The following is a 14,095-nucleotide window of genomic DNA, read 5'->3' as shown; positions in this document are numbered from 1 at the left end:
GCCCAACACTGTCCAGGTAAAAATACTGGCGGCAGTCCTGATTGTTCATAAAGTCATATGGCTGATTAAGAATGTGCAGTAATGATGATAAGAAATACTCTGGTGGTTATTGGAAATTTAATAACTAATTATTGCATGATGATTTAAAAAATGTGATTATGAATACATTTCTGTTTACTGGAATTTAGCTACCTCTAATGCAGAATATGGGAAATATTGGGAACTGCTGAAATTTAGAATTTGCTCAGCCTGTATTACTTATGGGAAACAGCTTGCTTTAAGAAGGAAATATAAGGTAGCTGAGCTCTGATATCACAGAGATTGAGCATCTTGATCTAAATTTAATGATTTACAGAATCAACTAGATACATTATAAGAGGAAAAGGCTAGAGGAGCCTTCATAATATCTAGAAAACAATGGCTTGAAAAAGGCGAAAAGAACAGTAGATACTTTTTAATTTGGGAAAGGAGAGACGGGAACTCAACACACTTCGGAAATTTAAGATTAATGGGGTAACCTCTGAGGAAAGAGAGTTGTTATCAGACTTTACCACTAAGTTTTATGAGAATCTTTACTCCTTAGATAACAGTTTGAGTGAATCTAAGGATCTCCTTAATTCTATAGAGAATGTTAATTCGGTTAGTGAAGAATTCAAATCGGTCTTGCTGTCAAGATTGATCCATTACAGACATTCAACATCAGGTTGCTCAATTAAACAATAACTTCTCCAAGTTGTGATGGATTAACCTCTGAATTTTACAAGACCTCTGAAGAAATAACACAATTTTTACTTGAAACCTTTAAGGAGGCTATAAAAGAATGGAGAACTATCTGTCTCTCTGAAGCAAGGGGCTATTACTCTAATACCTAAACCACACAATGACCTCTTAATTATTGATAATTGGCATCCAATCACACTCCTAAATAACGACTACAAAATGATAGTCTCAATCTTTGTGAAAAGGTTAAAGTGGTGCTTGAATGATCTGATGAATGTCAATCAGGGTTTATGAAAGGGTGCCATATATCTAATAATCTGAGGCTGGTGTTAGAATTGGTTGAGTATTGTGATCTATTGGATGACTTCCCAGGTAATTTTTTTGTTGATGCTATTAGAACTCTGTATAATGGTGGCAATAGCTGTATCAAACTCTGCCATTGAACATCTTCAAAGTTGAACATTTACAAAGGAATTCGACAAGGTTGTCCAATCTCACCTTTTTAATTTTTGTTAGTATCTCAAACCTTATGCTCATTAGTTCATCAAAGTCAATTTGAATGCATTACATTCCAGGCCAGAGAGATCAAGATATCCCAAGTGGCGCATGACACCTCACTTTATTTGAAAAATGTGTCACAAGCTAGATTAGCATTGGATATTGTGAAGCAGTTCTCCAAAATCTCAGGTTTGTTATTAAATCTTTCCAAATGCGAGATCTTTGTTCTGAAAGGAGCTTTCAATCCACCGGATTGTAAGATCTCTGAAAAAATATACTGTAACCTACTTTGGTGTAGAGCACCAAAAATCTTAAGGCTGTGAATGATCTTAATTTGAATCCTGTAACTGAATCTATTAAAAATAAATGATCCTCATGGTCTTCAAGAGATGGTGCTTTTATCCAAAGCTGAGGGGCTATCTCGTGCATCCTATCTTTTTTCATCTATTGACATTCCCAAATGCACTTGCTGTACCTTAGATAGGCTATTGTACAACTTCATCTGGAAAAACAAGCCACATAAGATAAAAATAGATGTTATCACCAACTGGGTTTGTAACGGCGGTCTAAATGTCTTTGACATCATTCTCTTTAATCATATATAAAAAGTCAACTGGGTTAAAAGGTACTTTAAAAATCCTCATAGTTTCTGGAATATTATACCTCATTTTGTTTTTCAGAAGCTCGGATGGCTTAATTTTTTACTACAAAGTCCCTATATTGTGGGTAAACTTCCAATGAAATTGCCGGCTTTTCACAAGCAGGTTTTAATGTGCTGGTCTTTGCTGTATAAACACAACTTTTCACCTCATAAATGTTATATATGGAATAATGGTTCAATATTATATAGAAACAAAATTTTATTTTACAGTAACTGGTTCTCAAAAAACTTTGTCCAGCCAATTAGTAAGAATTAGTGGCAGTCTATTTATGCGGAGAGAATTTATGGGAAGATACAACTTCAAGGTTTCAAGCAAGGAATATGACACTGTTATAAAAGCTATACCTAATGGGATAAAATCTTTACTTCAGAATAATGCATATTTTGAAACATCTATTGTAAGCGATATCCAGGTGAATGGCATAAGTTCACTAGATAAGAAATTCAACAATCGTTTATTAAGGGATATTTTCTACAGGAAATCTATTCCTTCTTGCTATATTTTGTTGGGCTTCATCGTGATGTAAACTGGTGCTGTGCTTGGCTCACTCCACACAAATTTATCGTGACCAATAAAGTAAAGGTGATTTCCTTTAAGATTATCCATAGATTCTACCTGTGTAATAGCTTGATTTCTAAATATATACCTAATGTTACCAGTGAATGCAGTTTCTGTGAACAATAAACTGAATATATATTGAACACTTTTTCAGTAATTGTTTACATAGTGAGGTGTTCTGGACTGATTGGCAACAAAATGCATACAACCATTGAAATATCTAAGTTTGACATGTATTTTACTAGACTGATTCCACAATTGAACGTCAGTATGTCATAAATCTCTATTTTATTTGGAATATTTTTCATACAAATTCAACGTTTATAAAGAAAAATCTGATTTGGAAAAATATTTAGAATCATTCAAACGTATGCCAAACAAAATGTCAATGTATTCGGTACATGTTTGTATTTGATTTGATATAATGTGGATTTGTATTATTATTTATTTGTGTAATCCCTCTGGCTGTTCTGTTTTTTGTATGTTACTGTTTAATAATTTTAAAAAATTAAAAACTTCATATGTATAAAAAAACAAAAATAAATAAATAACCTAAAACTTCACTATTCCACCACTTTGGCCCCATCTGATCCTATACCAGGCCGGCCTGGGAGGATGGGACACTATCGTTCAACACACCTTGTAAATCGTCTGCAGTAAAATCACGTAAAGTTCTTCTCTGCAGCTGTCAAAAAATATATTTTCTGTGATTTAGATCCCATTTCAATGAACGCTAAGAAGCCAAGCTAACTGAAGCACACGTTATTCCTATCACTCTCTATGGATTCTCTATTAACTTCAGCCTACTCATAGGGAACCTATGAGGATCCCTCACCCTGGATCTTCCTCTACTACTCTCTTCACTACCTTAGCATACGACACCTTCTGTACTACACCAACTCTGGCAACCTCAACCTGCCATTCTCTCATTGGACACTTCTGATCTCCAGCAACATGGCTACCCCTACAGTTCATACCATACACACAGCGATTCCGTTTACACTGAAGAAGAGGGTCTTTTTTGGTTGGCGTCATAGCTCAAAGGGGGTGGTTAAACAAAAAAGGTGTGCGCAATGTTCTTTGAAATACGGTACTGCTTAGTACATCTCACACCAAATCTCCTATGATCAGTATATTTCAAGCTGAGAGCAGACTTGTTTAGAAAGAAAAGTGTGTTAGCAAGAATAGAGTAGAAAATAATAGAATGACTTTATTCCATCTACATCACCTCAATAAGGTAAATATTCAACTGTCCTTGTTCTAGCCTAGGTTTACTTTCTCTCTAAAAACAGGTATTTACACAGTTAAGGGTTGAGGGGTATGTGATTAATTAACCTCTTGCCCCAAGACACTTCACACGATAATTATATTTTGTTGACTAAAAAATGGTTCCCAGATATGCCCTATCTCAAGCCACAATGCTACAATTTCTTCCCATTGTGGACACTCCTATGTCTGATAAGGTTACTCAGGAAGGCGAAGCTCTTGTAACACAGTTTGCACTTGAAGGGCCTCTCCTTGGTGTGAACGGTCTGGTGCCTCTTCACATAGTTTGCCTCAGTGAAACGCTTCCCACATGTGGGGCATGCGTGCGGCTTGTCTGCATCCGACCTAACACTTGGCCTCCCACGTTGTGAGCCAATAACACCAGAGGTAGAAGCAGGAGCCACCACCGTCAGGTGGTTAGTCTTTGAGCTCCCTCCTTGACCTCTAGCCATTGTTTGGGTGTTGTTGGGATTGTGTTCTGTGTTATAGGCTAGGTACCTCTTGGGGTGAATGCCCATCCTGACCGTGTCTGTATTGGTGGGGTAAACCTGAGGTAACTGAGGAAGGCTAGACCCAGGTCCAGACCTTCTATGAACCCAGTCACCAGGCATTAGATGAGACCCTGAAGGAGAAGACAGACTTGCTGATAGACTACCGCCAGATGGGTCTCCCACTACTCTCTCTGAAGGCTGAAGCCCAGGGTGACCTGCTCTGTTCATAATGGATACTGTGGTGTTTGTATCATAGGAACAGGAGGGTCTATCTCTATCAGCCCCAGGCCCTGCTCCATCCCTGCACTGAGAATGTGAAGAGAAGGGTCTGGGCTGTAGACTGGAGCCTCCGTCTCTCTGATGACGACCAGGACTGAGGTGGTTCAGTCCATCTGTCCACTGGTTGTGTTCTATGTGGTGGTGGAGTCTTTGTCCCTCGTGTTTCGGTCCTAGTTCCGAATCGGGAAGAAAGCGTGATGGCTCCTGATCCAGGGTTCTGATCCAGGGCCAGGGTTTGTGACCAGCTGCCTCAGAGGTCCAGTCTCTCCCACCAGCAACACCGGATATCAGCAGATCATCATGGACTGCAGACTGTAAACACATATTGAACAGAAGAACATATAAAGGATTCTAGAAGAAACTCTTCGTTATACAAACAGAAACATGATATTATTAAATGTTAACCACAGTCAAGCCCATTTCTAACACTGTGATTCAAGTACCTAACAATATGGAGCCATTGGAGTTTATTATAAAAAATGTCCATATGTGTTCATGCAAGAATTAAGTATAATGTTTTGGTTTCACTGAGATAAGGGAAACTCAGTCCCTGCAATGATACCAAAATAACCAAGTCAGTCAGCACAGAGTTGATTTTGTATTTCATTTCAACAAAATAGTCATACACTCACATAACTTTGAAGTACAGTACTTTTAATGCGCAAAGTGATGTGACAAGTAGAATAACTTTTCTCACTATGGTAACACTTGACTTTTTTGTAAATCTGGTACCCCCGCTTAAAAAAAATGAATTTTAGAATACTTTTGAAAAGGTTCAACATTGCGCACACAGCTACAGTACTTCATGTCAAGTAAACATGAATTAAGGAACTATCCTTACCTCACTATAAAATCTAAAGGGACCTAGTTGTCGCTTTTCATCAGTGAAGCATTTTTACAGACACCATAACTTCAACCATCACCATATAATCGATCTGCCTCATCATACTCATTCTTTCCTCAGTTCACCTCATCTAGTTCCTCACTACATCCAAAACCAACAGAATTAACTACAAAGACTCAAGTAGCTCCTCTCTGAGAACCTCTTCCTGCAGTGCGTACAGGCGAATGGCCTCTCTCCCGTCTGCATCTTTAGGCTCATCTTCAGCTGGTACTGGTGGGAGAACCTCTTCTCACACTGGGGGCAGCTGTAGGGTTTCACACCCATGTGGACCCTCTGGTGCCTTTTCAGCTTGGACGAGTGAGAGTAACTTGCCTGACACAGGTGGCAACCAAACAGATTCTCCCCCATGTGCATCCTTTGGTGGATCTCCACTTGTTGGGGGAAACTGAAGGCTTTCCCACACAACGAACATAGGAAGTGCTTCTCTTTGCCACCGGATCTACTGATAGCGTTACTACTACTGTAATTTGTTAATGGGCTTGTGTAGCCATTTAGTGTTGAGGCACTGACATTGTCTGATGTCTGGTTTAACATAAGGAGAGTGTGAGGAGGACGAAGGTCAGGGTCCATGTTCCAGTTGATAGATCCAATATAAAGGCAGGCTGAAGGCAGCACCTGTTAGGGCAGTGGTCACCAACCGGTCGATTGACAAACATTTCTGTAAAAAAAAAAAAAAAAAGATAAAGCCTTGCATTCCTATTTATTTTTATTTGTCTCGCACTGTTGGCAGTAGGTGTAACTGATTCAGCTGTGTTCCCATTGTACCTTCAGACACATGAAATAGTTCAAACTGCCTTCCTGGCAGGCCCGTAGAGCAAATCAAGTCCACTATAGGCCTACCTCCGGCCAATCGGACAGCTCAGATTATGGTGTCTGCAGTAATGTATAAAGCTTAAATGAAAGCTACAGCAAAGTTGATGCTGTGAGACTTTAAAATGTTTAAAATCATGACTAGAGAGACTGTCAACAAATAGCAAAGAGCTTCTGTTTTTATGAGTGAGCTCATGTTTAAGTTCTTACTCAGCACTGTCAACACTTTGTATTCAACACGTTTATAAGCAATAAAATGCACATTCTTTCTACTTCCACTGGCACTACAACCAGCACTGTAGTTGTAATGAATGAGTAGGAAAGTGTATTGATAGGCTTGCTTTGTTGTTATTATTAGCGGCTTGTTTTTTTTATATATTGAAGAATATTTCACTTTCTCTGTTCATCGGAGTAACAACATGTGCATGAGGCAGACATAATGTGGTGCGACTCCAGACCTTTTTGGTCAGAGACGGCAGCGGAAAGAGAGAGTGGAGGGACATTGAGAGGCCTATCTGCCGTTCTCTCCCTCAGCTGAGACTAACCATCAGATGCAGGCACCCTCAGCCCAGTAAAATAAAAATGAATTATTTAAATATACACTCACTCAGCTATGCCTCACAAGTAATACAACAACTGATCATATGGCCTATCTCAGATTTTGAAATATAAGTTTTACAAGTTGTCCAAACAACAATGCATTGGCATGGAAAGTCAAGCAAAGCCAACAGGGCCTATAGCCTACTGCACAAAACTCATTGCTACAGTACTATTTTTAATAGGTCCATGTTGTATAACCTTGCATTTTGACTCAGAAAGTGATCTTTACTCAGAAAAGGTTAGTGACCACAGTGTTAGGGGGTTAACCTGAGGCGCCATCAGTCTCTCTGAGTCACAACTATAGGAGCAGCGCTAGCAGCGACTGTTCTCTCCCTCAACATATGGACACCTCCCTGTCCCGGATCGAATCTACGCCTTGCCCTGGTCTCAGCCAGTCTGTTGTCATGGAGACCAAGTTCGGATGTTGTTTTGTGATCAACTGTCTGTTTCCGGTTAACCTCTCTAGGGTATGTGGGATGCTAGCATCCCACCTGGCCAACATCCAGTGAGATTGCAGAGCGCCAAATTTAAATACAGAAATACTCATTATAAAATTTCAGAAAAGATAAAACTATTTTACATAGGTTTAAAGATTAACTTCTTGTGAGTCCAACCACAGTGTCAGATTTCAAAAATGCTTTACGGAGAAAGCATACCTTACAATTATTTGAGAACATAGCCCAGCAGACAAATCATTACAAACAGTAACCAGCCAAGTAGAAGAGATACACAAGTCAGAAATAGAGATAAATTAATCACTTACCTTTGATGATCTTCATATGGTTGCACTCAGAAGACATTCATTTATTCAATAAATGTTCCTTTTGTTCGATAAAGTCTCTCTTTATATCCGAAAACCTGTTTTGTTCGCGCGTTTTTTTCAGTAATCCACAGGCTCAAATGCAGTCACAACAGGCAGACAAAAAAATGCAAATTGTATCAGTAAAGTTCATAGAAACATGTCAAACGATCTTTATATTCAATCCTCAGGTTGTTTTTAGCCTAAATAACCGATAATATTTCAACCGGACAATAACGTTGTCAATATAAAAGGTAAACAAGAAAGGCACTCTCTCGGTTGCTCACTCGCATGAAAAAGCTCTGTGACACGGCAGTGTCCACTCATTCAGCCTGCTCTTACTCCCTCATTTTTCAGAATACAAGCCTGAAACAATTTCTAAAGACTGTTGACATCTAGTTGAAGGCATAGGAACTGCAATTTGAGTCATAAGTCAATGGATACTGTAATGGCATTGAATAGAAAACTACAACAACAATAAAAATCCTACTTCCTGAATGGATTTTTCTCAGGTTTTCGCCTGCCGAATCAGTTCTGTTATACTCAGACATTATTTTAACAGTTTTGGAAACTTTAGAGTTTTTTCTATACAGATCTACTAATTATATGCATATTCTATCTTCTGGGCCTGAGTAGAAGGCTGTTTAATTTGGGCACGCTTTTCATCCAAAATTCCAAATTAGGCCCCCTACCCTAGAGAAGTTAACAGTGTTGTTCCCCAGCCCAGAATTGAGGACGCTGTTCATCCACTGACCTCCACCATGTCACCTCTGGTCCTGGCCTGCTTAGTGATGTTGTCCCCTGGGCCTTTGGCTGCACCGGTCTGGGAATCCAAGACGGCCGCCCAATCTCTGTTAGCCTCCAGCCAACCTGTAGGAAGAGGTTAGAAAATAGACTAAAAACATGGCAGAGAACTCTACATATGAAGTTTTTTTGTCAATTACCTGGTCAAGTTCATACATAATGTGTATGTAAACATAAGTTTCATTTAATGAATGAATGAAGAAAATTAAGACAAAAAAAATTGTCAGGGACATTGATTTTCTCATTGAAGATCTATTACTGTATGTAGGCTATATGTATTTCTCCCCTACCTTGCTCCCCCATCTTTACTCCACTCAGAAGATCAATGCTCTCTGGTCTGTCTTCTATTGTCTCCTCTTTGACCAGCAGCAGATCAGGCTTCCCATCTTCCATGTCTACTGACTGTAAGAGAAACAGAGTGAGAGGATGTTGGATCAAGAAATCTGATATCGGCGTTACTCTGGACCCTGATCTCTCTTTTGAAGAACATATCAAGACCATTTCAAGGACAGCTTTTTTCCATCTACGTAACATTGCAAAAATCAGAAACTTTCTGTCCAAAAATTATGCAGAAAAATTAATCCATGCTTTTGTCACTTCTAGGTTAGACTACTGCAATGCTCTACTTTCCGGCTACCCGGATAAAGCACTAAATAAACTTCAGTTGGTGCTAAATACGGCTGCTAGAATCCTGACTAGAACCAAACAATTTGATCATATTACTCCAGTGCTAGCCTCTCTACACTGGCTTCCTGTCAAAGCAAGGGCTGATTTCAAGGTTTTACTGCTAACCTACAAAGCATTACATGGGCTTGCTCCTACCTATCTCTCTGATTTGGTCCTGCCGTACATACCTACACGTACGCTACGGTCACAAGACGCAGGCCTCCTAATTGTCCCTAGAATTTCTAAACAAACAGCTGGAGGCAGGGCTTTCTCCTATAGAGCTCCATTTTTATGGAATGGTCTGCCTACCCATGTCAGAGACGCAAACTCGGTCTCAACCTTTAAGTCTTTACTGAAGACTCATCTCTTCAGTGGGTCATATGATTGAGTGTAGTCTGGCCCAGGAGTGGGAAGGTGAACGGAAAGGCTCTGGAGCAACGAACCGCCCTTGCTGTCTCTGCCTGGCCGGTTCCCCTCTTTCCACTGGGATTCTCTGCCTCTAACCCTATTACAGGGGCTGGGTCACTGGCTTACTGGGGCTCTCTCATGCCGTCCCTGGAAGGGGTGCGTCACCTGAGTGGGTTGATTCACTGATGTGGTCATCATGTCTGGGTTGGCGCCCCCCCCTTGGGTTGTGCCATGGCAGAGATCTTTGTGGGCTATACTCAGCCTTGTCTCAGGATGGTAAGTTGGTGGTTGAAGATATCCCTCTAGTGGTGTGGGGGCTGTGCTTTGGCAAAGTGGGTGGGGTTATATCCTTCCTGCTTGGCCCTGTCCGGGGGTGTCCTCGGATGGGGCCACAGTGTCTCCTGACCCCTCCTGTCACAGCCTCCGGTATTTATGCTGCAGTAGTTTATGTGTCGGGGGGCTAGAGTCAGTTTGTTATATCTGGAGTACTTCTCCTGTCCTATTCGGTGTCCTGTGTGAATCTAAGTGTGCGTTCTCTAATTCTCTCCTTCTCTCTTTCTTTCTCTCTCTCGGAGGACCTGACTCCTTGCTGTCCACAGTCCACAGTCCACCTGGTCATTTATGAACATTTGAACATCTTGGCCATGTTCTGCTCCACCCGGCACAGCCAGAAGAGGAGCCACCCCACATATGCTCTTTAAACTGTTCTGCCCCAGGACTACCTGACATGATGACTCCTTGCTGTCCCCAGTCCATCTGACCGTGCTGCTGCTGTTTCAACTGTTCTCTTATTTTATGAACATTTGAACATCTTGGCCATGCTCTGTTATAATCTCCACCCGGCACAGCCAGAAGAGGACTGGCCACCCCACATAGCCTGGTTCCTCTCTAGGTTTCTTCCTAGGTTTTGGCCTTTCTAGGGAGTTTTTCCTAGCCACCGTGCTTCTACACCTGCATTGCTTGCTGTTTGGGGTTTTAGGCTGGGTTTCTGTACAGCACTTTGAGATATCAGCTGACGTACGAAGGGCTATATAAATACATTTGATTTGATTTTGATTTGATATGAGCACCCTGCTATGGAGCATCTTCTGATTGGGCAATGAGGGATTGCTATGAGTAAGACATTGTCCCACACTTAAGACAAAATGTATCAAGACCTGGGCCCGTATCCACAAAGTCTCAGATCGAGGATCAGGTCCCCACCTGTCTACATATTCTTATTCATTAAGTGTATGTAGACAAAATTGATCCTAGATCGCACTCCTACTCTGAGACACTGTGGATATGAGCCCTGACCTAATCCCATGCAGACAATAGTTTACAGTGGGCTCACCTCAGTGATACTGTGTGTGGTCCTGTGTTGCTCAGCTGGGTCCTCTGTGGGTTCAGGAGGTGGTGTAGTCTGGTTGTCCTCCATGACCATGGTTCCCTCAGGGTTCCCCAGACCCTCCTCCTCCTGGAAAAGACAGGTGATACAGATTACACAGACATACACTCCCTCCCCTCAGGTACACACACACACAGATAACACACTTTCAACATGGAGTGTTTACCCATCCCCACTATGTTTGGGTCCTATACTGTAGTCACAGAATGACTTCATTGTTGTTAAACCCATCATGGTGCAAAAATGTTGTGGGTAAACAGGCTTCCCATCGATAAGTTAGCTATGATGTCATCATCAGACTAAACTATTTTGACATTTACATTAGGTGTTTGTTAGAGTGTGGATATGTGTAGGTATATATATATTTTTTAAAGTCTATATTGGTTATAAAGCACGTTCTTAATTAAAGTCTTAGAATGAAAAGTCCCATTTTGGGTTTATTGAACATAAACAAGTGCCAAATACACCATATGAATACCACACATATAAATCTGCATGAACTTCATTTTTTATTAAAAGTGTCTTGGGAAAAAATGTATTAGTGGATGGAAGTAATGAAACATAATTTGTGAGCATCATATATCCTACACAGTACAAACACAATATGAAATATACTTTTTAGGCTTATATATCACACAATGTCTGGATGCAATATTCTACTCAGGAATATTCAACACTGAAATTGATTACTCTCGTTATTCCAAATGCATCTGTAGATCTTTTCTGTTGACAACAATGAAAATGAATCTTTGTCTTTAATGCAGGGTTTGAAGTACACATCAGAAGCTATGGAGTTAACTGTTTTTTCTGCTGGTGTATCCTGAAGTAGCTCCTTTCGGAGAACCTCTTCCTGGAGTGCGTACAGGGAAATGGCCTTTCTCACGTGTGGACCTTCAGGTGCCTTTTCAGATCACCTGCCTGGGCGAAGCGCATGGGACATTGGGTACAGCTGTAGGGTTTCTCCCCTGTGTGGACCCTCTGGTGCCTTTTCAGGTCACCAGCCTGGGCGAAGCACATGTGACACTGGGTACAGCTGAAGGGTTTCACCCCTGTGTGGACCCTCTGGTGCCTCTTCAGGTTGCCCGCATGGGCAAAGCGCATGTGACACTGGTTACAGGTGAAGGGTTTCACCCCCGTGTGGACCCTCTGATGGATCTCCACCTTCTGGGAGCAGTTGAAGCCTTTGTTACAGAACATGCAGAGGAACCGCTTCTCTTTACCACCCGTTGTTGCTACCCCTTCCCGCGCCTTGGCCTTTTGGTCGTTTGAGTTCGATACCTGATCAAAAAGAACATGGCCTTGTGAATTGGAAGGTGCCATCGACATGGTCACTTGGTGTAAAGGGGAGTGGGTCGCAACATTTAGATTTGTCTCTAAGCTTTCACTGTAGTCTAAGAAGTCACTGGTGTTGCCCTGCAAGTGTCCTTCTCCTAAGTGAGTCTTGTCTGCATTCCATGTCAGAGGAGGGTCGCTCTCCACTTTCACAGTGACCTCATCTACAACCAGACCCTCCCCTTTCTTATCAAGGAACCCTTCAGAGTATACACTATTGCTGTACTGGTTCCAGTCCCCTCTCATTGGATTAGTCTGTGTATCTAAGCCCACAGGCATGTCACCAGATATCATCTGTGTCTCTGTAGCGTATGAACAGGACGGATCATTGTGAGTCTGTAACACGCCAGAGTCCTTACGGGACAGAACCGTCCTCGGGCTACCGTAAAGTAAATACTCTGTGCAGGGAGCAGGAGGACAGCCCAGTCGCCCCAGCCCCAATAAAGTCTTCGTGTCTGACTTGAGGACGGCGTTCGGCGTTCCACTGACCTCCGTGATGCTTCGTCGGGTCCTGGGCCGCACTGGGGCAGTGGTGGGGACCTCTATGGCTACAGGGGGCTCTCTAGCCGCACGAGTCTGGAAGTCTCTGCTGTGCCGTGGGTCCTCCTCTCCTTCAGACCTCTCCAGCTTGACCCCAAGACCTGCAGCCTCTGCATCTGCAGACTGACACAAAAAGAGAGGAGGTTATTACTGGTACATGAGTTGGATAACAAGATAGTAGGGAAGATAACAATGCCTCTATGGCAGATGAATTAGGATGTACAAGTGAATAATTAAGTTAAGAATAAATTATTATTTACAATGACAGCCTACCCCGGCCAAACCTGGACAACACTGGGCCAATTATGCACCGCCCTATGGGACTCCCAATCACATGCCAGATGTGATACAGCCTGGATTCGAACTAAGGACTGTAGTGATGCTTCTTGCACTGAGGGGCAGTGCCTTAGACAGCTGCGCCACTCGGGTGCACTAAACAGGCCACATTCGAGTTACAAATAACACATTTTTTATGCAACACTATAACACTAACCTCTATCACAATAACATGCTGGGTTGAGGTTCCACTCCCCTCATCAACAGTGATTGGTTGGTCATCTCTCCATGTATTGTGTTCCGCTGGCTTCACAAAGCTCCTGTGGCCTCCAGTGAGATGTCCTTCACCTGAGAGAGTTATTGGGGGGAAAGAGGTGGTTAGATTAGCTACTGTGAAAGTTCAACGGTATATTGTACATTATTGACACTGTCTAGAAATGGCAAGGACATTAGGTAATTCATCTCATAAGTTTGTGACATAGTAGGTAGGTAGCCTAGCGTTTAGAGCGTCGGGACAGAAACCAGATGGTCACTGGTTCAAACACCCAAAGCAACAGGGTTAAAAAATAAATAATCTGTTGATATACCCTTGAGCAAGGCACTACTATGGCAGACCCTGTAAAACAACACATTCCACTGCACCTATCTAGTGTGTGACAAAACATTTTTTACTATCTATGTATTATGATCCATGTATTACATTGTTTTCACTGAGTAAATCATAGTAAATGCTGTAAATTAATAATCAGGTTAGAATATATTGTTTCTTTGCCAAATAATCTGGGGAGTTATTGCATACTATAAAAAAACGGACCAAGACATAAATTCTGGGTAACACCGATGACACATGTGCAGCTGGGAACGGGGCGACAACGCCTGCCTTATGCAAAATGTACCTCTTGCCATTCCTCTGTATTTGTCGAGGATTTTTATACTACTGGGTCGACTGGCGAGGACGCGCTCCCGTGACACCTTCAGTTCCAGTAGCTGTAGTCTCCTCCGCAATGCCCTGTTTTCTTTCTGGCTTTGAGTTATTTCCAAACGAAACACTGCATAGTCGTCGTCTACGAGTTTACAGATCTCTGCCACGGCTGC

At 41.8% G+C, this 14,095-nt stretch overlaps 4 protein-coding genes across 8 annotated transcripts in view; 2 read left to right on the top strand and 2 right to left on the bottom strand.

Annotated features, from left to right (window-relative positions):
• The window catches only part of LOC112231940 (zinc finger protein 583), a 969,163-nt gene that overhangs the window by 528,198 nt on the left and 426,870 nt on the right, over positions 1–14,095 (bottom strand). The gene's annotated exons all lie outside the window — the stretch shown is intronic.
• Positions 1–14,095, top strand: part of LOC112231889 (zinc finger protein with KRAB and SCAN domains 8-like) — a 359,191-nt gene that overhangs the window by 102,260 nt on the left and 242,836 nt on the right. The gene's annotated exons all lie outside the window — the stretch shown is intronic.
• Positions 1–14,095, top strand: part of LOC112231888 (zinc finger protein 629) — a 233,573-nt gene that overhangs the window by 90,570 nt on the left and 128,908 nt on the right. The gene's annotated exons all lie outside the window — the stretch shown is intronic.
• LOC112231903 (protein krueppel-like) lies at positions 11,264–13,273 on the bottom strand. 2 transcript variants are annotated; one of them, XM_024398703.2, is made up of 3 exons: positions 13,218–13,273; positions 12,674–12,847; positions 11,264–12,130 (listed from the first exon to the last, which is right to left on the bottom strand). In XM_024398703.2, exon 3 carries the CDS (start codon positions 12,047–12,049, stop codon positions 11,732–11,734), a length of 318 nt encoding a protein of 105 aa, XP_024254471.1. In that variant the 5' UTR covers positions 12,050–12,130; positions 12,674–12,847; positions 13,218–13,273; the 3' UTR covers positions 11,264–11,731. The 2 variants fall into 2 exon arrangements, with proteins under 2 accessions (XP_024254471.1, XP_024254470.1); XM_024398702.2 differs by having other exon boundaries at positions 11,264–12,847.

The sequence above is a fragment of the Oncorhynchus tshawytscha genome, linkage group LG34 (genome assembly GCF_018296145.1).
Source record: "Oncorhynchus tshawytscha isolate Ot180627B linkage group LG34, Otsh_v2.0, whole genome shotgun sequence".
In the NCBI taxonomy this organism is placed as follows: Eukaryota; Metazoa; Chordata; class Actinopteri; order Salmoniformes; family Salmonidae; genus Oncorhynchus; species Oncorhynchus tshawytscha.
Note: the sequence above shows the minus strand (reverse complement) of the source record. Positions and strands in the feature narration are given on the sequence as shown.

Excerpts from the sequence above, each read along its gene's own strand:
- LOC112231903 (XM_024398702.2), bottom strand. The coding sequence starts at position 12,478 with ATGATATCTGGTGACATGCCTGTGGGCTTAGATACACAGACTAATCCA.